The 27261-nt window shown below is 45.5% G+C and overlaps 1 protein-coding gene across 3 annotated transcripts in view; it reads right to left on the bottom strand.

Moving 5' to 3' along the window:
• LOC147224526 (rho guanine nucleotide exchange factor 26-like) overlaps positions 1-27059 on the bottom strand; it is a 45707-nt gene extending 18648 nt beyond the window's left edge. Inside the window, exons 1-14 of one of the 3 annotated variants that reach the window (XM_086164865.1) lie at positions 26853-27059; positions 21607-22814; positions 21285-21476; positions 19703-21021; positions 19517-19568; positions 19295-19437; positions 17021-17077; positions 16019-16179; positions 12607-12759; positions 12370-12499; positions 10103-10177; positions 9935-10024; positions 9695-9849; positions 2941-3150 (exon numbers count right to left, since the gene is read on the bottom strand). In XM_086164865.1, coding sequence (XP_086020991.1) covers positions 2941-3150; positions 9695-9849; positions 9935-10024; positions 10103-10177; positions 12370-12499; positions 12607-12759; positions 16019-16179; positions 17021-17077; positions 19295-19437; positions 19517-19568; positions 19703-20932 — 2456 coding nt within the window. In that variant the 5' untranslated portion in view covers positions 20933-21021; positions 21285-21476; positions 21607-22814; positions 26853-27059. Of the gene's footprint in view, positions 1-2940; positions 3151-9694; positions 9850-9934; positions 10025-10102; positions 10178-12369; positions 12500-12606; positions 12760-16018; positions 16180-17020; positions 17078-19294; positions 19438-19516; positions 19569-19702; positions 21022-21284; positions 21477-21606; positions 22871-26852 lie in introns of those variants that run through there. The other 2 variants (XM_086164866.1, XM_086164863.1) reach the window with 2 other exon arrangements.
• Between the last annotated feature and the right edge of the window lie 202 nt (positions 27060-27261).

The following is a 27261-nucleotide window of genomic DNA, read 5'->3' as shown; positions in this document are numbered from 1 at the left end:
TAAAAAATTACCTGTTATATTTACTTTATTTATTTCTTTTTATATAAGTAAAAATTTATCAATATATATATTTGATATCATTCTGTCTATATATCTACACATAGGGAAAAATATCATTCAATATTATATGCTACTTTATGCTTTTCTTTAGTTTTGATATAAAGTGCCTTAATTTTTTATCGTAGAGGTTTTTTTTTTTTAGTCTTCCACACTTGTCACTGGAGCTGCTTTCGAACAAAAAGCAATTTCCCCATCTGGGAATCAGTGAAGTATTCTGATTCTGATGAATACACCAAACAATTACTATTCCACTAGTAGACACGATGGAAAGTCAATATTCTAATGCTCAGCTTAAACCGACATCCCACTTCCGCCGCCCTCTGACCGGGGCCTGAACCGGACCCACTTCCGCGTGTCATGTTCGGTCAGCCCAGAAAACTGGGAAGAAAGAAAGAGTGGAGGGAGAGCAGGTTGTTTTCTTCTCGCCGGAGACAAAGAGCGAACACTAGCCGTTTTCTAAGAGAGGAGCGGCGGGGGAGCGAGGACGGTGTAGTAACATGCAAGGGGAGGGATAGGCGTGGGAAAGAGCCACTTCCACAATGCAACTGCTTAAACCTTGCCTAGCAACCACTGTAACAATGAGCCGTTGCCAGGGTACTACAGTGCACTGCACACACACACACACAATGACGTCCCAGTGGTGGGCCCCAAACCCCCGATGCTACCGAAAGTGGGAGTCCAGGGGCTTTCCAGCGCAAGACACACACGAGTCGGAGGGGCAGCGTGAGGGGGAACCTCTCCAGCAAAAAGGACCGGGCCTACGTTTACCTCCGAGACTTTGCCGGAGGGGAAAAAAAACCAAAACAAAACAAAACGTCGTTCCAACCTGAATTTCTCGCGAATAAGATGCATTACTGTAAATCTGACATCCTTTGCCCCAGGGGGATGACGGTTCCCTGGCGTTACAGCAAATGAGCAAAAAGATATCTGTAGCATATCTTCTGTAGCATAATACATTTAATTAACAAAATTACTTTTGATAGAAATGTGGGTAAAAATGTAAAATTGACAGAAAAAACCTCTGCTACCTGTTATAAATTTATAATAATATTCAAATTGCATTTAAAAATGTGCATTAAAATATTTAATTGACAGGATAAACCTCTTCTACCCTCTGTTACCTGCTAAATAATGATAATTATATACAACTATATTTTAAAAATGTGGGTAAAAATGTAAAATTGACATAATAAACCTCTGCTCCCTGTTATAAATTTATAATAATATTCAAATTGCAATGAAAAATGTGCATTAAAATATTTAATTGACAGGATAAACCTCTTCTACCCTCTGCTACCTGCTAAATAATGATAATTATACAAAACTATATTTAAAAAATGTGGGTAAAAATGTAAAATTGACATAATAAACCTCTGCTCCCTGTTATAAATTTATAATAATATTCAAATCGCATTTAAAAATGTGCAGAAAAATATATTATTGACTGAATCAAACTCTTCTACCATCTGTTACCTATTATGTAATAATAATATTCAAATAACATTAAAAAATGTGCACAAAAATTTAAAATTGGCGGAATAAAACTATTCTACCCTCTGTTACCTGTTATATAATAATAATTATGTCCAAATATAATTTAAAAATGTAGGTAAAAATGTTACATTGACAGAATAAACCTCTGCTGCCTGTTATAAACTAATAATAATAGTCAAATAGCATTTAAAAATGTGCATAAAAGTATATTATTGATGGAATAAAACTCTTCTATTCTCTGCTACTTGTAATGTAATCGTAATTATGTCCAAATATCATTTAAAAATTTGTATAACAATAAATAATTGACGGAATAAAACTATGCTGCCCTCTGTCACTTGTTATATAATAATAATATTCAGATATCATTAAAAAATAAGCATAAAAATACTGTATACTGACGGAATAAACCTCTCTGACCCTCCTTTAACAGCTAAATAATAATAATTATATCCGAATATATTTTAAAAATGTGCAAGAAAATGTACAATTGAAGGAATAGACCTCTTCTACCCGCTGCTATCTGTTATATAACAATAATAATAGTATTCAAATATCATTTAAAAATGTGCATAAAAATGTATAATTGACAGAATAAACCTCTTTGGCCCTCTATTATAACAGTGCCACACCTTATGAGTATTTTTTTTGGATGGAATCGCTGCACGCCTGAGGGTGAAAGAGTGAGCTGCTGCACGGAGCGCCAGCCTTTGGTGCCGCCGGTCCGAAAACAGACGCATCCAGAATGCACGGGGAGGTTTTGCGAGCGGCGCAGGAATGAGGAGGAACCGGTGCGGCGTGCGAGAAAAACACCGTCCGAAAACATGGGAGAAAACGATTAGGGTGTGTTTGTGTGTGTTTGTGTGTGTGTGTGGGAGCACATTTGCGATTCCTGTTCAGTTGCAAACACATACTAGAACAAATAAACCTTGAACGCAGCCCAATATATGACGGATCCCCTTTGTGTGGTTATATAATCTTATCCAAACACCCTCCCTGTCGGTGTATTTACCGTACGAAGGGGGGTTGGAATTCGGGGGCCGGCTTGAGCTCGATTCCTCAAACCAGCTGTGCGAGGGGTGTGTTTTAAGGCCAGTTCTGCAGATGCGAGACATTTGCAGCGCGTACGACGGGGCAACTGTCTTTTAAAACCGTAGACAAACACAGGTCAACCTGGACGACAAGCGAGGTGTAAAACAACAACTCTGGGACTGGGACTCGCAGCGGAATGGCTGCGTGGAGAAAGATAGGGTTCTTTTTGGTGACTGTCAAAAATAAACCTTGGGATTCCCTCGGTTTTAGTTTTAAAACTCCTGTTTGGAACTTCTTGTTCTACACGCAAGGGGTCGAGCTAACGCGACGCAGATACGAACTGAATCTACTCACAGTAACTCCGTCCCCAGGATCATGGGCACCTTTTCCCCGGAGTGGTTGCTACGGAAACTCAGCCGGAAGAGATGGTTGGCGCCGGCTTGCCGCAAACTCAGCATGCTGGCGGTGCTTCTGGACGGTGACAGATTGAGGTCCTCGGGCTGGCAGGAACCCACCCAGATCTGGTTGGTCAGGGCGTAGTCTATGACGGTGTAGCTCTCCTCGCTGCCGAGCACAGAGGGAACGCGTCATGAATCCATTCACAATTACAGACGTAGAATCATTCACCCTCTCATTTACGCGTCATATAGAGACATGCAACCATTGCGCTTCCTCCTGCGGCACGCCGATTCCCTCACTCATTCATAAATCAGGTGGATTCATTCAATTATTCACCCTCTCATACGTACATGATAAAAAAATGTACAACCATGCACTCACTCATTCATATGTCACTTAAATTCATGCCATCACTCAGCCTCTCATTCATAAATCAGGTAGATTCATGCAACCATACAGTCACTTTTCATAAAATCATATGGATTTATTCACCCGTCATATAGATTCATGCAACTGTTCACTCACTCCCTTATAAATCATGTAGACATACAACCGTTCACTCACTCATTCATGTATCATATAGTGAAACACAACATTCACTCACTCATTCAGAAATGATGTCGATTCATGCAACCATTCATTCACGCATCATATAGAGACATGCAACACTCAACCCCTAATACATACATAACAAAAAGATATACAACCATGCTTTCACTCATTCATGTGTCATATAGATTCATGAAACTATTCATTCACTCATTTATAAACCAGAGACATGCAGCCATTCATTCACTAATTCATGTATCCAATAGAGAAACACAACCGTTCATCCTCTCATTCATAAATCATGTAGATTCATGCAACCATTCTTGTTCATAAATCATATGGATTCTTTCACCTGTCATAGAGAGACGTGCAACATCGACCCTCTCATAAATACATTATACAGAGGCTATGCACTCACTCATTCATGTCATATGGACACATGTAACCATTCACCTTCTCATTCATAAGTTATATAGAAGTACAGCTATTCATTCATTCATTCACGTATCATATTGAGAAACACAACAATTCACCCTCTCATTCAGAAATATGTAGATTCATGCAACCATTCACTCTCATTGATAATCAATTTAACCGTACATTCACTCACTCACACACGCATCATATAGACATACAAACAACTCTCTAATTCAGAGATCATGTAGATTCATGCAGCCAATCCTTCACGCATCATACAGACGTACATTTAAGCACTCGCTCATTCATTTGTCATATAGATTAATGCAACTATTCACTCACTCTTTCATAAATCATATAGACGTACAGCCATTGGACGTTGTTGCTTTGAGGCAGAAGTGCTGATGATACAAAAATATATGTATATATATATATATATATATATATATATATGTGCTTAACTCAATTTATAACATGTGTTTCATCCTAGTCCATTTATAACGTGTTTTTGGGAGCCGTGCCGGGATACTAATTAATTATGAATTACAAGTGCATTTTTTTTTTTTTTTTTCCCACCGCCATTCCAGCCATCTATCAAGTGTAGAAAAAAATCAAGAGCTCGGGTTTCTCGGTCGCTCGACGAACGGGCGACTGCGGTTAATCAACCCCACCTGGATTAATAAATCAGCGGTCGACTGTCGCCCGTCTACACGGAGTCACGCGGCGAGTCTCGCTTTCTCCGGTAAATGCCTTCATTTCCCATGAGTCTCGGTACCTGCCCGTGACCCCTCGTCCCAGCCAGGACTCGCTTAGTGTAAAGCATCTGCTTCCAATTCTGAAAAATGCGACCCCTTCATGCTGCACTGAACAAAACGGTGTGCGTGTGTGTGTGTGCAGGCGGGCCAAGTATGTGGTCGATTGACCTCATAAAACACGTGTGTGTGTGTGTGTGCGTGTGTGTGCGTGTGTTAATAGTACTAGAAAAACAGGGGCATAAGCTCCTGGCCACATGCGTTTGTCTGAAACAGCAGCCAGGTAGAGAAACTGACAGCGACCAGCTTTGTCTCAGCCCGCGTGCACGCTCTTGTCCACAGAGCCGTGCACGGATAGACGGCAGCAGAAGCACAAACACAACCGGACCACGCCTACGTTCATGTCCATCTACCTTTCACGGACACGCCAAAACTCTTTTAATCTTCACCCCGTGTTTCCAAGGAGACCGGGAAAGTGCATGAAAATAAAATGTACGTTTTAAGGCCGTGTTTATCATATCTGAATTAAAAAAAAAAAAAAAAAAGAGGAAATAGATTAAAACAAAACAAACCAAAAAATAGAGTAAATATTTAATTCAAACAAAAGGAGATAAAGCAAAATGAACATGAATAAAATAAAATAAAATATAATTAACATAAAATAAAATAAAATAAATAAATAAATTAAATTAAATAAAATCGCGTTTTTCATCTACCCAGCTATTTTACATCCACCTGAGTGGGAAGGGACATTAATAAAGTCTTATCTTATCTTATCTTATCTTATCTTATCTTATCTTATCTATGGAAGTTGTCATCCAGGTCGTGGTAAATTCTTGTCAAAATCTTCTTGTCTTGGAAACTGGACTTGAGTTTCTTCACCTGAAGACGTTCCAGCCCTCATTCTAGAGGCTTCTTCAGTTCTGAAGTGAAGAAACCTCTCAGAAGAAGATTTCGACAAGAAGTATCTCATCTCATCTTATCTTAATAGTTTTTATAAAAGATCAACCAATCAGGACTCACTCCCTGTATAATTATATGTATATACCTATGCTGTATCCTATATAAATATATATGTGTATCTATCCATCCGCCTCTATATATATTTATAAGTATATATATTATCTAAAATATCCCAACATTGATGATTATTATTGTTTTTTTGGTCCCGAATGGACAGGTGACAAGTGATCGATAATAATAGATGTCGTTGAGGAGGCTATCATGTAGGAAATATTTACTTTCATATAGTGTGGAACCATTTGGAAAAGTCCTAACCTTTCCCTCATTTTCTCTGCAGAGCTGCCCTCTGCGTTCCAGCTCCTTTTAGCTCTTTTCCACTCTGCCAGCAGGACGACAGCGCTTTCCTGAATTCCAAAGCTGTCAGCATTTTGGTGACTGATAGCCCTACAGGTAAGATGTTTGGAATGCCATTCTCCCGGCAGAGAGTGGGAAGGGAGCTGGGGGTCCTGCGTGGGTGTTTCACGGGATTAAGGCAGGAATTAGCGGCCTATTCTGCGTCACAATAAGGGGCGCCTTCCCGAGCGCGTCGGAGAGGAGGCCGTGCGTGCGACGAGATGAAAACGCACCGATACGACTAGTTAAGACTGGTATACAGACAAAAACAACGGGGTTGTAAAACTCAAGACGGGCGGGTATAGGGGCCGGGGATTACTGGAAGAAAAAAAAAACACTCAAAGACGGCTGGAAAAGAACAGTTGTCGAAGAAAAAAGAGAGAGGGAAATGGAAACCTCAACAATACTGAATGTTTAGATGATGCCGAGCGTTGCAGGGGGAAAAAAAACGGGGGTGGGGGGGGGGATCAGAGAGGAGCCAGCTGGTGTGAATACTCGGCGTTATGTAAGTGTTCCTGTGAAGCAGGGAGCAGCGACGGCGGCGGCGTTTCACCCTGCTTTACTTTCCCAGAGCATGACAGCGGCCAGATCTGACGCCAGGCCGGCTCCCGGTCGGACGGATCCAGCTGGAGGACGGAGGAAATTCGCTCTCGGCTTGTAATGGCGATTTTAAACGTTCGTCATCGGCCTGCCGCAGATACGGGGCTGTCTCAGAAAATTAGAATATTGTGATCAAGTTGTTTATCTTCTGTAATGCAATTACAAAAACAAAAATGTCATACATTCTGGATTTTTTACAAATCAACTGAAATATTGCAAGCCTTTTGATATTTTAATATTGCTGATTATGGCTTATCTTAAGAAAACTCAAAAATTTTATCTCAAAAAATTAGAATATCATGAAAAAGTGATTTTTGTTTTTTGAATTGAATTACAGAAGATAAAGAACTTTATCACTATATTCTAATTTTTCTGAAACAGTCCTGTAGACATATTGAATCTAAATCCGCATTGGTGACGTATGATGGAATACCAAGACTTGAAGTGCAGACATACCCAAACATAAATATTCACTCATTCATTCATTCTTTATACCGCTTATCCTGCACTCTGGGTGGCCTAGAGGCCGGGACTTCGGACCCGTTGATCAGGGGCCAAATTCAGAGGCATTCACCCGTTCATTCATATCAAGAGATATGCAACCATTCACTCATTCATGTTCACGTGTCATAAATAGAAATTCAACAATTCACCCTTTCATTCACACATCCCATAGACGCTTAGAGCCATTCAGTCTTTCATTCACATGTCATACAAACATACAAACATTCACCCTTTCATTCATGTGGTAAAGAAACATACAGCCATTCAGTGTGGTGCAGTCAGGGTAGGCAGGAGAGGCCGTGCCTCACTTGCCAATCTTGGAAAGAAATGTAAAATGAAATGGTGATATCTATCAGTGATTTGCACTATGAAGGTATTTCTCATGTCCCTTCACTAGTTTTAGATTTTTTTTTATTCAAAATGGCTGGATTTTAACATTTACTATTCAAATACTGAGAAGACACGTGCGGTGAGGCGGCCGACTATCGAGCCTCAACGTAGATGACGGCTGACTCCTGGCATGCTCTGTACTCAGAACGTATTGCTGTTCCTCTATATGTTGGTATTAAAATGTTTAAACCCTTTTGCTATGTGAACTACATTTCCAATCTACAGTGTTTTTTTGTCAACAGCTGTATGTGCGCTACTAGTTTCTTGTGCTGAGGGATCATAAAACATCTGCATAGAGCCACTAAGTGAGGCACACTGTTCTACTGCCTCGTGGTGGGCGTGCCCCACCAGCCAGGAACCTCACCGCATGTTACTTGTAGGACCATCTAGCCTCTCATTCCAGCCAACCCTTAGCAGGTTTTTGGATGGTGGAGACTCCACTCAGAACCAGCAAATCTGTGCAGTGCCTGCCATGAGGCACGAGGATGGCGTGCCTCACCAGTCATGAACCTCACTGCACATCGCCGCAACCATTCACTCATTCACTCACGTCACATAGAGACGTAGAACTATTCAGGAGAAATATTCGACCCCCTCATTCACACATCTGGATAAGTCGGGTCTCCAGTGAACCTCCTGCATGTTTTTGGACTGCGTGAGGAACCTGGAGAAGCCTAAGGAACCTCCCGCAGACACGGGGAGGACATGTGGGACCTTCCCGCTGTGAGGGCGAAGCGCTAACCACCGAATCCGTCTTTGTTTTTTGTTTAGTCAACCCTCTGCTCTGACCTCTTCGCTAGCTTAGCTGCTCACCAGATGAAGGTTAACCGTGAGGCCGCGAACGAAAACACACTTAGCCGCGGCGCCAAAGACGGGAGCTGCGAGACGCGTTTCGTGGCGGGGGTCCGTGACCCGCCGCCGCCCGCCTCACCCCGGTTTGTTTTGGTTTTGGATTCCGGGGGTGAGGCGGAGTGGCGTGCCGCGGCAGGACTCCGGACATCCCCCCGCAGAACAAACCAATATTTTAACAGCTTCTCTTATTCAAATGCGCGCAGACACGCAGTGATTTAACCGCCCCTCCTAAATCCCTCCTCCAAACACGGGCAGGACACCAGAGTCTGCCGCCCCAGATTCGATTCCCAGAAAAAAAACAATCAGATTCATGATGTTTTTCTTTTTCCTTTCCAAACGGCTCCGAGGAATGCTCAGCGTGCACCTCGGGGTACAATCAGTTCCAGACAAAGAGTGAGATGTTTTTTGTTTTTTTTTTTTTTCTTGCAAAACACACACACACACACACACACACACACACACACACACGCATATGCACGCGCAAAATGAAAACCACATTATTTGGAAGTTCTGCGCGGCACGTTTCGTGGAGCTGCTTAGAACTGGAGGTTCTGCTGGTTTCTGGTGACCCCCGTCAGCTTGGCGTGGTGGAACCTCCACAGGGTTCAGCTGAACCAGCCTCCCGTCAAGGCGGAGGTGGATCTCCTCTGAACTCCTTCTCAGTTTTTTCCTCCTTTTCATCAACTCTTCCCTCCTTTGGCTGCTCCTTTCAGGGCCCACAGCCAATCAGCTGCCTCCATCTAAGCTTCTCCTCCTCCAGATCTCCAACCATCTCAGTCTGACTTCATCTCCAGAACATCTAACATCTCTGACGGATTCATACCCGATCCTCTCCATCCTCCACGTCTTCATCTCTGCCTCCCGTCTTCGCCTCGGTGTCTCCAAACCAGATTCCTGACACTTTTCTCCACCTGTTCCAGCCTCCTCAGTTCCGCCACCTCTTCTCCATTGGATCTGCGCTGTTGTCCCTTGGTTTTTAGAATCCTCCACCTTCTTCATCTCAACTCCCCGTAGCCTCACCGTTCCTCTTGGGTCCCTCTCGTTCACGAACACATGTATTCTGTCTTTCTGCAGCTGAACCTTCATTCCTCTCCGTTCCCTTTTCCTCTCTAGCTTCTCCTCCACACATCACAGTGTCATCTGCAAACGCTAACACTCAGAACGGGTGACGGTATAAATAATGTTATCTTGAGCAAACGGAGGAGCGGTGACATCTCCAAATCCAGGTCAAACATCTCCTAAACAGCGCGTGAAGACCGACGGCGCGCCGAGGTCCGGGACGACCTCACCTTTTCTTTCGGGTGACGATGAGGACGTCGTTGAAGAGGAAGAAGTAGACCTGCTGCCGCGACGTTCGCTTGAGGAAGATGCCGTTTTCCTCCGCGAAAGCCGTCAGTTCCCCCCTCTTCACCATCCACCTGGACGACGACACCAGAGGGAAGGGCTGGAGGGGCCGCGAGGGGAAAATATATTTATACTAAAGCAAAAGAAAACAAGACTAGAAGCTTCATTTTAATCATTAATGCTACCTTGATCTTGAAGTCCAGCTGGGAGTTGATGGTGTACATCATCTCGGTTCTCTCCATGGTGCGAGCGCCCTCGTTGCACTTCCTCACCACCTGCAATGTCAGCGTTGCGTTGATATCGCACACGTTCAGGAGACGGTCACCATTACCGGTGGGTTTCGATCCGCTCACCTTGCTGACGGCTTGTAAGGCCTTTTTACACTTTTCGTACTGTTCGCAGTCTTTCGGGGTCTTCTGGCAAATCGTCTGCGAGGGATGTCGTCAAATTAGAAAAAGAAAAGTCCAAGACGCAGATGCAAAAGCAAAAGTTCAAATATTTTCTGGGTATTTTTTTAAGTTTAAGTTGGTAGAACGGGAGGTCGGTTGTCGGATTCCCTCCTGTCTGCAAGCCAAAGTGCTCATGGGCGGGAAGCTCAACCCCTCCGGCTGCATCATCAGTGTGTGTGAACGGGTCAGTGCTTTCCGTTAGACCACAGACGTGGAGACCATTTTCATTTAACCAGATCGCCAGGAGCAACAGGGGAGAAGTTCAAGCGTCTTACCCAAGGCCACTTCGGCATGCAGACGGAGAGCAGCCGGGAAGCAGACGAAACATGACTTTTGCGTGTTTTCTTGACGTGTTGCTTTTGGGTTAACTCATATTTTGGACATTTCTCTGCTAAACATTTCCATGAATGCAAAGACTTTCTTCTGCTTTTCCTTCGAGTGTTTCCCTTCAGGCGTCGCCACAGCGAATCAGCCTTCTCCATCAAACCCTATTCTCTGGATCCTCCTCTCTCACACCAACTTCCTTCATATCCTCCTTCACTACGTCCATAAATCTTCTCTTGGTTCTTCCTCTAGACCTCCAATTCCACCATCCGTCTACCAATATATTCACTATCCCCAACCATCTCACTCTGGCTTCTCTGAGCTTCTCTCCAGAACATCTACCATGTGCCGTCCCTCTGATGGACTCATTCCTGATCCTACCCGTCCCGATCCCTCCCGAAGAGAACCTCAACATCTTCATCTCTGCGACCTCCAGCTCTGCCTCCTGTCTTTTCGCCATTGTAGATGTTTCTAGGCCAGGGGTGGGCAAACTTTTTGGCTCAGGGGCCGCATTGACTTTTAAAATTTGACAGACGGGCCGGGTCAACACAAGATACGATATATATAAAAAAACAACAAAAAACGCATTTGTTAACAGTACGTATCCGACTCATCTGACATTTGCTTTGAAAATAAAGCCAGCTTGGTTTTGAAGGCTCTGACATTTGCTTGCATTTCACGCACAAACCGTTTTTTCCCTTGTAGCTTCACGTGCAGCCCATTCATGGATGTCAGTGCGTCCATTACATTACATTATAATCATTTAGCAGACGTTTTTATCCAAAGCGACTTACAAATTGCAATTCAATAACCGAAGATATAAAGTACCAGTAGTCGTTATTAAGAAGTCACCACTTCACCGAATAGCCATCTCAAAACCATGTACATACATACATTCATTTCTTCGTTTTTTTTGTTTTGTTTTTTTTGGCTAAAGGCTAAAACACAAAGCCAATCTGTGTCGTTCAGTTCAGGAAAATTCTCAAGTAGCTCCAAAAATGACATAATCTCCTGTTTGAGCTTCCACATTCATTGATCGAATCATTCAAAAATTAAATCAAGTATGAATTCTGTACCAATCTTTGGCGGGCCGGATGAAAAACACCAACGGGCCGGATGCGGCCCGCGGGCCGTAGTTTGCCCAACCCTGGTCCAGGCCAGCCAGCCTGGCAGCGCTCACCTCTGTCTACTCCACCTTTCCTTTCCTTCTGGCTGATAGTCTTCTATCTCATAGCAAACCAACACTTTTCACCGCCGTTCCAAACTGCTTGGACCCGTTTCTTTACCTCTTTTAATGCAAAGACTTTATTTTGATTAGCGATCACAACAACCGCAAACATTCAGCATAAAATGCGGGTGGAGTACTAACACGTCAATCCAGCAAAACAAAGGAACAAAAAAAATTTCGGTTTAAATGAGCGAACCAAAAGGCTGATAAGAGAATCTGTGAGAAGAAATATACTGAAACCAAAACTTTCCCAGGATCCAAAAGCCTCAAAGTGTACAAGAAAAAAAAGCGGAGCGACCCTCTGGAGACCGGAGAAGGGGAGCGGCGGGGGGGGGGGGGGGAGACAGTAGAGACAGGGAAAAGGGGGGGCGAAGCGTGGGGATAAGAATCACATGGCGCCAAAGGAAGCAGCAGGGAGGAAAAAGAAGAATGGAATCAGTTCGGAAAATGATGATACGCCAGAAACCACGTGAGGTCAGACGAGGTCCGCGAGGTTCGCCGGCTACGCATCGGGACGCCGTGCAGAGATAGCGAGGGCAAACCAGCTCTTGCGTAAGACCTCCGGGTGTTATCATTCCAGAGCTCCCGCGCTACCGTTTCGCCCCGGGAGAGCACTCACGTCCATGAGCAGCGGCAGCCGGGTGATTCGCTGCATGGGCAGGATGAGGAAGGAGATCATGGGGAGGTTCCTGCAGTCCGGGTGGCTCTCTATCCTGGTCAGAACCTCCTTAAAAACAGGAGTCTTGGACCTGCGGCGGGAGAAGAGATGAGCGGGGGATGGAGCAACTCCCATGTTGGCGGAAATCCCAGACAGATGTGATAAGACCGTGTGTGTGTGTGTGTGTGTGTCACGCACACTAGCTTCTGCAGCGTTCTCTGCTGGTAGACCTCGTTGGAGCAGTAGGTGACGTAGGGATCGAAATTGGACACGGCGTGCTTGCAGACGATCTCGCTGATGTCGTCGATCACGATGTTGTGTTGGTGTTTCTCCTCCAGCTCCTTGAAGAACCTGAGAGACGACGGTTCACGAGGACAGTCGGTGAAAACGTCCGACATCAGGAGCGACGAAGTTCCAGCGAGGCGGAGAACATGGGACGCGACCCGCCGGAGTGAGAGGCAGGATGTGCCGCCGACACCTCTGTCGTCGGAAACACCACAAAAGAGGGACTCCACACCTCTTAAAATAGGAGGAAGCTACTATTACGGCTCCTGACGCGGAGGTTTTTTTTTCTTCATCTTCCTGAGCCGCGCCAGATGGTCGGCTGGACGACACAACAGATGACCGGCTTCCAGCGCTCGCGTGCGATCCCGGGCGACAAACAGGAAGCCACCGCAGACACAAACGGCGACCTTGACTGGCTGGACCCACTTCCGGCTCATCTGCGAGAGCACCTCTCGCTCCAAACACACACACACACACACACACACACACACACACACACATGCATGCAAGCTCTGGGCTTATCTGTGGGAAGCAAAGCTCTCCATGACCATCTCGGCGTCTACAAGTGAGACCTCTGATCTTTGAGATGTGCCTTTTCTCAAGCAAACACACACACACACACACATATACACACACACACACACACACACACACACACACACACACACACACACACACACACACATACACACACATGCATGCAAGTTCTGGGCTTATCTGTAGGAAGCAAAGCTCTCCGTGACCATCTCGGCGTCTACACCTGAGACCTCTGATCTTTGAGATGTGCCATGTCTCAAGCAGACACACACACAAACATATACACCCCCCCCCCCCCCACACACACACTCACACATGCATGCATGCAAGTTCTGGGCTTATCTGTAGGAACCAATGCACTCCATGACCATCTCGGCGTCTATACCTGAGACCTCTGATCTTTGAGATGTGCCATGTCTCAAGCACACACACACACACACACACAGACACACACACACACAACCAGACACACACATACACACACACATGCATGCATGCATGCATGCAAGTTCTGGGCTTATCTGTAGGAAGCAAAGCTCTCCTTGACCATCTCGGCGTCTATACCTGAGACCTCTGACGTTTCAGATGTGCCTTTTCTCAAGCCCACACACACACACACACACACACACACACACACACACACACACACACACACACACACACCTCCCCCTCGCCCTCAAGGAATACTGTTTTCCATCGGGGTCAGGGAAGCTCAAGTTCAGGTTCCCCTCCAAAGGTGGGGAACTCACTGACCTGGAAAGCGTGTTGTCACGAGTTAAACGGGAAGAAGACGAGGAGCCGCCGTCTTTTAAACATGAATGAAAAACACACGCTCACTGGCCGCGCGTGAGAAAACCAAACACGCATCCTGTCACGGATCAGTCTCCGCGCTGTTGCCTCGCGCTTCTGGACGCCTCAGATCGCATCGTCCAGGTTCTCCTCCCTGCACACTGATGGACCCCTCGAGGGCTTTCGGCGGGAAAAGTTGGCCGGTTGCAGCAAGTCTCTGCAATAGGAAGGAATTCACACATATCCAAATTCACACGGTGTGCGTAACAATAACAGACTGCAGGAAACGGACGCCTCCATGCGCGGCGAACCGTCTGCACGTGACGTATCCAAACAGATCCGATGGACGTTCCAGCGAAGGGGAAGCTGAGGAAACGGGATTTTGTCCGATCCCCTCGGAGGAGGGAGGGAGGGCGACTCCTCGGAGTTCGGTAGAAAAACGGACTTTGGAGCGCGGTTGAACGCCGCTGGCGGTATCTCCGCTGACTCACGGCAAAGCGAGAAATCAAAACCACGCCTAGGACTCGACTGCCGACGCTGGAAAGTCCCCAAAAGCGGTTCGCGGGGAAAAGGGAGGTCGAAAGCGATGGCTAAGGTCACGGTTTTCCCAGGTTGGGGAATTCTCAGACGTCTACGGTTACCTGAGTTTCATTTTCCCTTCCACACTCGGTCTAATTTGCAATAAACGCATTTTAACAGCAAATACCTATAAAATAGGCGGCGATGCAGAAACCCCGCTTTCTGTTCGCCGCCGAAACTCGACACCCAGCGAAGAATGCTCTTTCCTTTTTATAATGAAACTATAATTAAGACATATTTTTCATTTGTCCTTTTGGGGCTGCTCCGCTCCATTTGCACCTAGACGTATTACCCGGCTCTGTTTTCTGTCAATCAACTAGCCATCGCACACACACACACACACAAACACACACACACACAGAGAAAAAGAAAGGCAGTCTTTCCATTCAGCTCTGAGTTTGTGGCGAGAGCTAAGCTTTGTTTTGTGCGTCCTCCATCTCCATCTCCTAGCCTTCCACCCTTTCACTTTGAGAGCTTCTTGTTAGCGCTAAGCTAACTCACTCCGCTGAGGGATATCCCATCATGCACTTCTTGCATTCCTCCAGCTCTGCACTCGTGTGGCACGTGAAACTAGCATCTTATCTTCTCCAGAACCTTGGGCTGTCTCACGTCGCAGGTTCCCGAGCGGCTCCTTCTACTGCAGGCCCTCCGCCATTCTTGATTCTTTTACGAATATTAACGCTATCATTGGATCATTTCGCTCCACAGTGCCATCCAAAGGTATAACAGCAGTCTGGACGGCACACAGCTCTGAGCGGCCGAAGGTGCGTCTGCGCTAACGCCACCTCACTTCTTCGAACTCCATTTTCTATCTTATCCCTGTTGGTCTCAACCCATTCGCATCCTGCTTATTTTTGTTTATTTTTTTATCGTTGTCATTCTGGTTGTCTATTTTCACCCTTTTTTTTTTCTATTTTGTTGGCCATTCTTATCCGTGATGTTGTCATCGTTGTTGTTGTCGTTGTTGTTCTCTGCTGTCTATTTATTTGCGGATGTCTTTTACTATTTTCTTCTCATTGCCTCTCTATTTACACTCATATCTACTGACGGTATAGCTGTTACGCTGCTGTGACAAAAGAAGTTCCCACATGGAGATCTAAAAAGTTTATCTTATCTTATTTTAGCTATTAGCATGTAGCTGTTAGCGCTACTGGTATTAGCAGCGATACATCATTAGCGCCTGTCCGTCCAACCTCTACAACCTCTCTTTCTCTGTCCTCCTTTCTCTGTTTGTACTCCGACCGGTCGAGTCAGAAGGCCGTCCACACCGAGCCGCGATCCGAACCAGGTTGCTCGCTCCTCGGAGAACGTTGGGGTTCCCGTGATGTTCGGCTCGGTGTTTTCGTTACCCTTTTACGCAACCGAGGTTCCTCTATCCGGACCGTTCCTGATGGGGGTAAACACCTTTAATTCCACTTACTTTTTGCTGGCCTCGCAGACGTCGGTGATGTTGGAGAAGAGGTGGTGGTGCTCCGTCTTGGTCATGGCCTCGCTGAGCTCCGCCGAGTTCTTGAACATGCGTATCAGGAGCTCCAGGCTGTGGAGGTACGAGTGCTCCGAGGAGATCACCTCGAAGATGGCCTTGTAGGGGGAAGGCGAAGAAACAGAAATGGGGAGTGACGGTTGTGTTCGGTTCAGATTTAGACACCAACATTTGGTTTTCACCGTTTCAATCTTCAGCTAATACCAGAGATAAAATCAAATCTTCATTTGATGTCAAGCGGGCCGGACCTGTAAAATCATTACCTAAAAGTAACACTAAGTCCAAATATTTCTATTGTTTAAGTGTGAAGGAGGTAAACAGGTAAATTAAACATATATATATGTGTAATGAAATGTTCCTTTAAAAAATACATGATGAATTAATATTAAAAAAGAATTGATGAAATGACACCCTTAAAATATTGTTGAGTTAAAAGAGAAAGCCTTGTCACTGTGGGAACATTTTCCATTAGAATTTATTAGAAAACTGATTGTAAAAGAGGAGGTATAATATTTGCAAGGCTAATAGTGGCTATTCTGGTTGTAAAATCAATCTTTTTAATTTTGCCAGCCTTTTTTTTTTTTTTGCTATCGTTTTCGTGTTTTTCATAGAAATAAGAAAAGAAAAGATTGTTTTATCAATGTCACTGGACGTTTTTTCATCAAAAAAAATCATTTTGTTTTCAAAATTTTGAAGTAAAACTACATTGAAAGTTACTTTTTCATTTTTTCCTTGCTGTTTTTTTTTTTTTTTTTTTTGAAACCCACTGTATAAAAACCCCCAAATGCATCTGAGAAAAAACGCTCGGGACGCACCAACACAAAGATTTGATTTCAGGCACGGGGGCCACGAGTCTGCGACCCCTGGATTAAACAATACAAGTGATGTAAAACAAAACGTAGGTTGTGGCTGCGCTGCCACATCCTCCTGCAAACTCACCTCCTGTCTCTTGCGCTCCTCCTGACTCATCCTCTCAGACAGGCCGCTCTTCTTCACCTAAACAAACGGCAGGATTCCAGAAAGGGGGGGAAAGGGGCCGTTTTAAGAGCCATTGAAGTACATTTAACAAGCGGGGTCAAATCCCTTTAACAACCGGGAGGTTTTTGTAGGTCGCGGTTCATTTGTGTTAATGAGTGTGTGAGTGTGTGTCCGCTGAGTAAAGAGCCGAGGCCGTCTGAATGAAGTCCAGCTCCGAGTGGAGCCGGATCTGCAGAACTGTAAGGAGAATCGGCTCGGAGGGGGGGTTTTTTACAAGCGACCCCAGTGCGACATTGTCTCTTTTATTTCCGCCGGCTTCTGCCGAGCATCGAGGTCATTCCCGGGAAGTGATACGGCTCCGGAGGACGCCTTTGCTTTCGCGGAATATCTGCACGGAAAAACGAAAGAAAGCAAACCAGCTTCTAGTTTCTCTTCCGATCTCGTTTCCCTGCCGCTGTGCATCCGATAAAAACAACCATGACTTAACGGACGGCGCTTTTTCGTAGCGACGTAAATGCTAACGTCCCGGCGAAGAAACGGAAGAGGTTAATGATTTTCTTAAAAACAATTAGTTGTTTTCCTTGAGGTGACTGCAGAAACAAAAGAGACACGGTTTCATTTGAGACCGTTTTTTCTCGCCAAACATGAAAAGCCACTCCTGAAAAAAAAAAAAAACATTTTCACCAACATTTCTCTTCGGAATGAAGGAATCACAAAGTATTCGGCTGCTTTTTGTTAAGAAATAAATGCAGGTGACAGAACCGGTTGGCCGGGCGAAAGCCGACCAGCACTTTAGGTAAGTAAATTAACACCCTGTTTGAAAAGGGCGACAACAAGAGTGCAACGTCGCACCTAAAAAAACCCGGCGCTGCTGCGTTTAAGCACCAGCTGCCGCCGCAGAGCGCGGCAATTCCCGACAATAACAAAGACTTGCGAGGAAATGAACGAATTCTGCGATTCCCGTGATTCCCGGGGAGTAAACAAAGTGATAGGAATGACAAAATGAGCTCATTCCCTTAATATATTCCTACGTCCCTATTTCAGGCCCTAATTTCATTATGTAATGCGGAGCCGTCGCAGTTCTCTCTGGAGACTGCATTACAGGCATATTTCCAGCCTGACAAATCGCGGGAGTTTGCCAGCACATCGGCATGAGCGCTTCCGAGACTTCCTGCGGGTCTGCGGAGCTTCTCCCTCCCTGCTCGCCGCCGTCCTCCAGAACCGCTGCCGTCGCCCTCGATCAACAGACGGAGAGGGAGGACGGGTACGTGCTTTGGCCAAACTGGATATGACAGCATTCTTGGCAGCTCAAGCATTCCCTGCATGCAGTTGCTGTGTGTTTGTGTGTGTGTGGGTGTGTGTGTGTGTGTGTGTGTGTGTGTGTGTGAGTGATGGGCACAGACAGGGAGTGAGGAGAGATAAAACCAGAAAAAGAAAGGTTTTTAAGGCCAAGTGCTGCGTGACAGCAGGCGCCGCCGGAGGAGCGGCGAGACGATTTAATCCTGTTCACAAGGATCTGTTAAAAAGACAATTCGAATTGCAATTAAAAGACGGAATAATTGATTAATTCACTCGTCAGATATAAAGAAACGGATTCCAGCAGGCAAGAACGGGTGGAGAAAAGTGTCAGGGGTACGAAGAGGTAGAAGATTATCAGCCAGAAGGAAAGGAAAGATGGTGGAGACGGCGGTGAGACCAGACATGAGGTTTGGTTCGGAGAAGAAAACACACTCTTTCTGGGAGCGACGAGGACGGATTGGATTAGGAATGAGTTCATCAGATGTTTTGGAGAGAAGGTCAGACTGAGACGGTTGAGGACGGTGGATACAGTGGTAGACGGATGCTGAGGAGGAGATGCAGGATATGAGGTGAGTTGGTGTGAGAGAGGAGAAGGTGGATTCGCTGAAGGGACGAGCTCGGAGGAAGAAGAAGAAGAAGATTCGTCATATATGCTGTTTGTCCTGCGGGCTGCAGCGATCATCGGGCGAGACGCGAGGTTCACCAATCACAGAGCCGCATACAGAGACGTGCTCTCATTCACACATCATTTTGATTCTCCCATGACCTTTTTGGATGGTGAAGGAGCCTGTGTGAGGAACCCCCCTGAGAACACGGAGCCTTCCCTCCCGAGCGGGGACCTTCTGGCTGCCGGGCGGAAGCGCTAAACCGCTAAAGCCCATTCTAAATATCCATTTCGGCCGTCGAGCGAGTGTGTGTGTGTGTGTGATGTCTGACCACGCTGAGCTGGCTCCAGGACGTCCGTATGGGTCTGTACTGCACCACGATGCCCCCGTCGCACTCCGGACGTCTGGACTCGGCGTCCTCGTCAGAATCATTATGTAAGGCCTTTTCCTGGTAGTTCTGGTAGAGCTCCTCCTCTGCAAACACAGACGCCGGTAGAAAGATTCACCACCGACGCGTTCGTGAGGGCGAAACGGCAAACGAGAGATTTCTCACCCTCGCTGTCGAAGGTCCGCTGAGAGGTCAGAACCTTCTTCCGGTCCGGATTCTGGCGGCGAACGAACACGACAGAAACATCTTACAACACAACACGTGCAGACTGTTCCCGTCAGCGACAGCAGGGTTTAAAATCCGACCTTTGACCCTTAAAGCCTTAAAAGTCCAAGTCGGAAGACTTCTCACCTTGTCTTTCCCGTTGTTTTTTCCGTCGGACGCCTTCCGCCCCCCCGGGCTGGCGGGTTTGGGCGTCGCGGCGCAGGAGCTTCCCGGGCCGGCGGGGACGTTCTTAGCGTCCTTCTCTAATCCTTTCACGGGGGACAGAGGAAGCTTTTGAGCTTTAGGATCCGCCGCCGCCGCCGCCGGCACCTCCACGTCGCCGCTCACAACGGCCCTTCTGTAAGAGGTGCTCCTCAGGCCTCTCCTCAGCGTCCCCGGGCTGTCGCTCTCCCCGTCCGTCGCCTCGCCGTTCCCCCCTCCCGTGGAAAAGTAGGCCCCCGTCTCCACCATGCTGAGGGCTTTCACCGTCCTTTTGGACGCGTCCAGCCCGAGTAACCCTGCCAGACCTTGTCCTGGGGCTCCGGACGGCGGCGTCTTGCTCTGCCGCGTGTCGCAGGCTAAACCCTTGGGAATGAGCTGCTGGGTGCCCATCTTCCAGGCGGCCGGGCTGTGCGTGCTGAGGACGATGGAGGGACAGGGCGAGGCGGACGGGGTCAGCGGGGAGGAGAGGGACGAGGAGGACGAGGACGGACCGCGGAGAGGGTGCCTGCCGTCCGCCGGCGACGGGGAGCGCGGCGTCGGGGGGTCCGAGGAGGTGAAGGAGGACAGAGACGGGATGCTGGAGGTGGAGCTGCGCCAGGGGTGCGCCGACGCTCGCTCGGCGGGAGGCGACGGGCTGGACGTCGGCGACTCTTGGAAGCCGTAGCTGTTGTTATTCGGACTTTGCGACAACAAGTCCAACTTGTCCGCCTGCGGGTCGCGCTTCTCGCGCCACGCCATCACGCCGTTGCTGTTCTTCTCGCCGTTCGAAACCCTGTTATCCAGAGACGCCGACCCGCTGTCCTCGGACCTGAACTTCGCCAGGGAGAAGCGTCCGTTGGAGATCTGCCCGATGCTGATACTGCGGACGACCCTGGACTTCTTGGAGGGTTTGAGCAGGATGTGTTTCAGCACCGCCGTGCTCTTGCCGGGACACGGAGGCGCCGCCGCCGTCGGCGCGTCGGCCGGCCGGCTCAGGCCGAAGGAGCTCTTCTCCTCCACCGGGAAGTCCGTGGTCATGACCCCGTTGAGGTGGTAACTCAGGGGTCGAGGTTTGGGCTTCCTCGAGCCCTGCGGGCTTTTGCAGTTATCCGTGCGACGTTTCCACAGCGGCGTGATGTTATTGTTGGACAGGTCGACGTCGTTGCCAACATCCATGGCGCTGCCGTGTCCGAGCGCGGTCTGTTATCTCCGGTCAGCTGCGAAGCGTGCAAACACCGCCGCCCAGCAGAGACACGACCTCAGCCCTGAGGGTAAACACAGGAGGAACGGCGGTGAGCGCCGAAGCTCTCCGATTCCCAAAGTTTACTCATTAACAGGAGCGAAACTATGGGGTGAAACCCAAAGGAGGAGATCCCTCAACACATGGCTTCAATTAAAACATGCATCACCTTTGTTTTTTTTTTTTTTAATATTTATCGAATTAAAACTCAATTATCCGTTAAGGAGTGGTTTGTATTGCAATTTCATTATTTATAAAAAAAAAAAAAAAGAAGTTTTTTTGTCTCACCTGTCGGGGGAATGCAAGCTCCTGCGTCAGTGCAGTCCGGACATGGTGGCCGCTCCGTCCGGAACAACGGAAAAAAAAAAAAAATATTGGAAAAATAATGTTAATCCAGTATTTGCAGGCGGTCGAACCCGCAGCAGTGTGCGCGGCGACCGGCGCGTCTCTGGCTCGTCTCCGCCCGCTCCGGAGGAGGTCCTGCAGGGAGGAGGAGGAAGAGGAGGAGTGACACTCCGCTCCACCAGACTTTATCCCTTTATATATTTATTCCTGCATTACGGCCTGCCATATAAAAACCATACATTTCCATGATAATTAAAAAAATGACCTCTGATCATCTCTTATCTTCATCAGGCAGCTCATTTGAAACTCTTCGATCCAACTTCTTGCGTGTTGCGGTGCTGCGGTGCTGCGCCCCCGGTCGTCGTGCGCCATCGTGTGGCCGTGGGTGGGATAGCGGCCGTGTCGTGGGACACATTGCGAAACACCTCTCAGTTTCTCCTCTCAGCTTCGGACGTGTAAAAAAGCTCCACGCCCACGAAGAACTGCAGCTCAACCGGTTATCGGCGGTGACAATTAGCTGTAATTCCCCCGATTGACCGCTAGGGGGCGCCATTGCAACACCCACCCACACCTCCACCTGTAGCAGAAACACAAGTGTGACTTGGCGCTCACACACTGAGAATGGAAACGTGATTATTTCCACAAGTGATGATTTTCATTTTTTTTAGATTTTATTCTCCTGACAGGCTGCAGAGGCTCACACGTCCGGTTGTTATAGAAACAGAGCCGGTCGGTTGCTGTTGACAGCGGCGGATAAAAGAGAATACGGCCGTGATGTGCGGCCAGGAGAGGCGAGTGAGGCAGAGCCTCACCTGTCATGAAAAAAAAACAATGATAACATTAGGTAAATATTAACAATTTCTATTTTCTGTCTGATTTCAATCTTTTTTTTAACTGTTCTCATGTACAAATTGCTGAATTTGCGCATTTTCTGATCAAATCAGAGCCAAGGTGTGGCAGCAAAACTCCCCCAGCTCGAGCTGGTTTCTCTTTCTCAGCATGTCGCCATGTCTTTATAGAAAGATGTATTATATTATTAAATGCACCACAACCTTCTACATGCTTTGTTATGTCTTTAGCGTAAGTGCGTGATACAATTATTCTCGCCGAGAAAAGTCATGAGGTGAGGCAGACGATACTGTGCCTCACCTGAAGGGGGCGTATGTGCGTTGGCAGGTACTGGTACTGCTACTCTCCTTCTATAAGCAATTTTGGATAAAATAAATAAAAGAGGACTTTTACAACAAAGTAACAGTTTTTTATGGAGTAGTCCATGTCTAAAAACACATTTCCCGTGCTCGCCACTCTCGCTGTCGTTCCATTTTTGTGTCCCTTCACACACAGCTTGTCTTTTGGCCGCCTTGAATTGGCCAGCATTAAATTACCTTACATATTGGCTCCTTTCAGTGGATCCTCTGTGTTTTAGATTTGAATGGATTTGTACTTGTGTGTGCTGGACAGGTCGCGGAAGAACTGTGTTGGATTGTAATTACATTAGATTAAATTCAACTTTATTGTCATTCTGAATGTAAAAATACAGAGTAACAAATTAGTATCTAATCAAAAGTGCAAAAAGCAGAAGTGCAAATGTACAGAATGTGCAGTATTTACAGATAAATGCAATTATTATCTTTTTTTTTTGCAGCTAGCGCAAGTAGATGCGGATAAGAAATGAGCAGAATATGCACAGCTCGTGCAAGTATGGGGGATAATTGTTAGTGATTAGTATGATTAACAGATGGCAAAATACAACTATAAATATACAGACGTCTTACACAGTAATTCTACAGAAGGGATAATATAGAGATGTTTATTTGGTTACAGTTAATATAGGAATAATCTTACGAAGCGTCGTAAAATAAACTCAAATCACCTCGAAAAAAAACTCTCTCCGCGCATCTATGAAACAATACAAAAAAATGAACAAAATTAATTCTTATTCTTATTCTTACTCTTATTCTTACTCTTACTCTTATTCTTATTCTTATTCTTATTCTTACGCTTATTCTTATTCCTATTCTTATTTTTACTCTTATTCTTACTCTTACTCTTACTCGTATTCTTATTCTTATTCTTATTCTTATTCTTATTCTTATTCTTATTCTTATTCTTATTCTTATTCCAGCAAGGGCTGCAGGAGAAGTGGTATGGAGAATGAATGAATGAATATTTGATTTCTAAAAACCACCACAACCGGTGCACCTTCTGTCCGTCACCAGCGTTTGTTGTCCGGAGGCCGCAAGCTACAGTTGTACTCATGTTTGCAAAGTTTGGGAACGGCGGCGGCGACGGCGTGGGCCGCTGCCGTGAGCTCACTGGACAAGAAGTCTAGAACATTTTGTCGGCAGGAACGCGGCTTTTAAATCGGTTCTCAGGATATAAAAGAGAGCTGCACTCCCCTTGACACTCCTGCGGAGCTCCAGTCGAGCATCAGCTTTCCCGTCAGATCGTGAGTCACCTGCTCTCAGCCCACCTCGCCGGCTTTTAAAGAACGGCTCCAAACACAGAAACCTCGAGCGCCTCGTTCCCCGAGTTCCGCCATTTACAGAAGACCTCTGCACGCCGACTCATCTGTCCTCGTCTCGCCTTGACTCACAACCCCGCCGTACCTCCGCGTTGGCGCCCACGCCCGTGCACGTCGGAACACGGCGGACCCGACGACCACGCGGCCGGTTTTAAAAACATCTGGGAAAATACATTTCCAGGTAAAGCGCGTGTTTTATATAAGCGCCGTTACACAATGAGTTCACCCCGGCGTCCTGGCGAGGCGACGAACACCTGCACGGGTGTATATCTGCCGCGGTTGCACTTATTGAACCCGGGTGAATCGCCATGGTTACGCGGGCTTCCATCTCACGCCGATTGGCCGACGTTTGCGCGGTGACCCGTGACCGACTCGCCCCGCGGGTAAAAGATGATGTCATCCTGGCACGGAGATGTCGGACGGAGCCCCCTCCCCCCTCGAGGTGACGCGATCTTTATTTAGAAATAATTAGCGTTGGATTAGCGGCGGCGCAAAAGCAAGCTAAACACAGACGTGGCGCGGGTGGAGGGAACTTTCGATTCGTACGTCTGCTGGTTTTCGACGAATCGCCCCCGATACTGATGGAGTTCAGCGGGCGAGTTGAACCAGTAGAGGGCGTGAAGGGAGAGAAATACAGGAATGGTTGGAAATAGATGCAGCTATTCTTTCTGTACTACCTCATCCGTCATCGGTGCAATATTTATATTTATATCCAAACCGGACACCTTACCTGTTCACTACCCACAATTCTATACAGTAATTTATATATATATATATATATGCTCAAAAAGGGAACACTTAAACAACACAAGTCAATAATACTTCTGTGCAAGTAAAAGCAACCCTGATTCATTTTGATTCGTTTTAAGGATATTAAAGTGTTTTTCCACTTTCATTTTTTCATTGAATGTGACTCAATGAAATCCAGACCTCCCCATGGGTGAATACATTTGATTTCCATTGATCATTTTTTGTGTGATTTTGTTGTCAGTAAATTCAGCTATGTAAAGAACAAAGTATTGAATAAGAATATTTCATTCATTCCCATTTAGGATGTGTTATTTTAGTGTTCCCTTTATTTTTTGAGCAGTTTATATACGTACATATGCTGTATATATTTTTCTTTATTATTATTTTTATTGTATTTCTTGATGTTCACAATTTTGATGCTGCTACCCCTTTTGTGTACAGTATTTAGATTGATATCCAAACTGGACACCTAACCTGTTCACTATCCACATCATATCCAGAGCTTACTTACAATTTTGTACAGTAAATTTACACACACACACACACACACACACATATATATATATATATATATATATAAATGTCTGTAAAATTACTGTTTTGCGAAAATCTGATTATGAAAATCAAAGAATAAAATTTAAAAAAATTAATAATGAAAATAAATAAGTTAAATTATGTAAAATAAATTTCACATCTATACATATACATATATATGTATATATATATACAGTATGTATATATATATAATATATACATTTTATATATTTTATATATATATTTATATATGTATAATATATAAATTTTACACACATATATATATACATTTGTTTTATATATTTTTTAATTTACATATTTTATAAGTCATCTATTTAAAAGATGAATTATATAAAATAAATTTAATTTTACATATATATATGTATATAAATATGCGAAATGTATCAATATAATTCATCTTATTTATTTTCATTATTTCATTTTTTTTTATTTTCTTGTTTGATTTTCACAATTTGATGCTGCTACCACTTGTGGCCCCCAATTGCCAAAGTTTTTTGTGATTCTGATGTCCGACCAACCGCTCTCATATATTCCAGATTGGTCCAAAAATTATTTATTCAACACAAATAATGTGCCTTTGTACGTCTATCTATGTGGGCAGCGTGCAGTGACAGGCGCAACAATGAAACCTTCTTCCACTAGATCACGTGTCAAACTCAAGGCCCGCGAGCCAAATATGGCCCGCCAACTCATTTTATGTGGACCAAGTCTTAAAAGCTATGATTGTCTTAAAATAAATAAGTCTAACGCGTGCATTGTCCATAAACTACGTTTCCCAAGATTCATGCCGATCACGTTACCCGCCAAGTGACGGCATCTCGCCGTCACTCGCCGTCAACAAGTGGAACTCAAGACGATACAATGAAAGCTAGACTGCGTTTCCTCACCTTTGTGTTCAAACAAACAGGGCCGAATTTCACATTGAGACAAAAGTTTCATTCTATTTAAAAAAAAAAAAAAATTGACATATTTATTTGGTGGTGTGCTGTGTGATTTTTTTTTATATAATCATTATTTATTTTATTACTAATTATAATATGATTTTTTAAAATGATTTTTAATATAATTTAAAATATATGGTGTGGCTGAAAAAAAGATTGGGAAAAACTGCCACGACCGTTCTTTAACCCCGCTCGAGACGTTCACTTCCATTTCTGTTATTTATTTTCATTTTTATATCTTAATGTACAACTTGCACACTGACCACGTTTAATCCTTATTTGCATATTCTTCTTTTATCCTTATTTGCACACTTTTCCCGTAAAGCTGCTGTGACGATAAAGTCCGTCGTATCTTGTGTTAGATATTCGGCTCGAGACGGTTCAAATCGGTTTATTTCGTTTTCGTTCCGCTTTGGATTTCATGGAAGGTGGCATCGGAGTGGGTGGCACCCGGAAAAACATAGAAAGTGTTTAATCCAAAGAAATGTGCAGAAATGATCCTAGTTTGGTTTAAAATAGACAGAATTAGACATCGGTTAGCGTGTCAGCTGCGTCACGTGTTGAGATTTGAGATCTAAAAAAAACAAATTTGCTGCTAAATGTGCTTGAAAATGCTTTGATGAAGGGGAAATAAAAACCAAACAACCCTAAAGCAGCAGCGGACTCACCTATAAATCCCTGCCACAAAGAAAAACTGAAGTACAGCCCAAAAACAAGAAGTCAACAAACGGAAATACTCACCTCCGACTTCCTCCGAAGAACAGGCACCGGGTTATCGCCGCCATTTGAGCTCGGAGGAGAATTCGCCGGCGCGTTTCCTCTTCGGCGAAATCGATACCCCTGTTTGGGCGTCGAGATGCTCGACAAAGGCGGGAGATGTTTATCTGACTCCGCTTTCCTGAGATCACAACACGCGTGTCATCATATCCCCTGCGGGGTCACGCAGCTTTTTTATGACCCGATAATAAAACCCAGGAGTCGTGATGGAGAAACGGTTTGTTCTGCTGAATGCTGGAGAGGATTTGCACGCTCCAGGATAAAGTCCGGCTTGAGGGGAAGTTGGGTTTTTGGTCCCGTCAGGTGTATCTCCGTGTCTCCTTTGCATTCCGTGTTAATCACATTTAACAAACCCAGCAGAAACTGGATTCTC

Source organism: Fistularia commersonii, chromosome 18 (assembly GCF_037954325.1).
Source record: "Fistularia commersonii isolate RoL2024-O1a breed Wild chromosome 18, RoL_Fcom_v1.0, whole genome shotgun sequence".
Classification (NCBI taxonomy): domain Eukaryota; kingdom Metazoa; phylum Chordata; class Actinopteri; order Syngnathiformes; family Fistulariidae; genus Fistularia; species Fistularia commersonii.
This window is presented reverse-complemented; position numbering and strand designations above follow the sequence as displayed.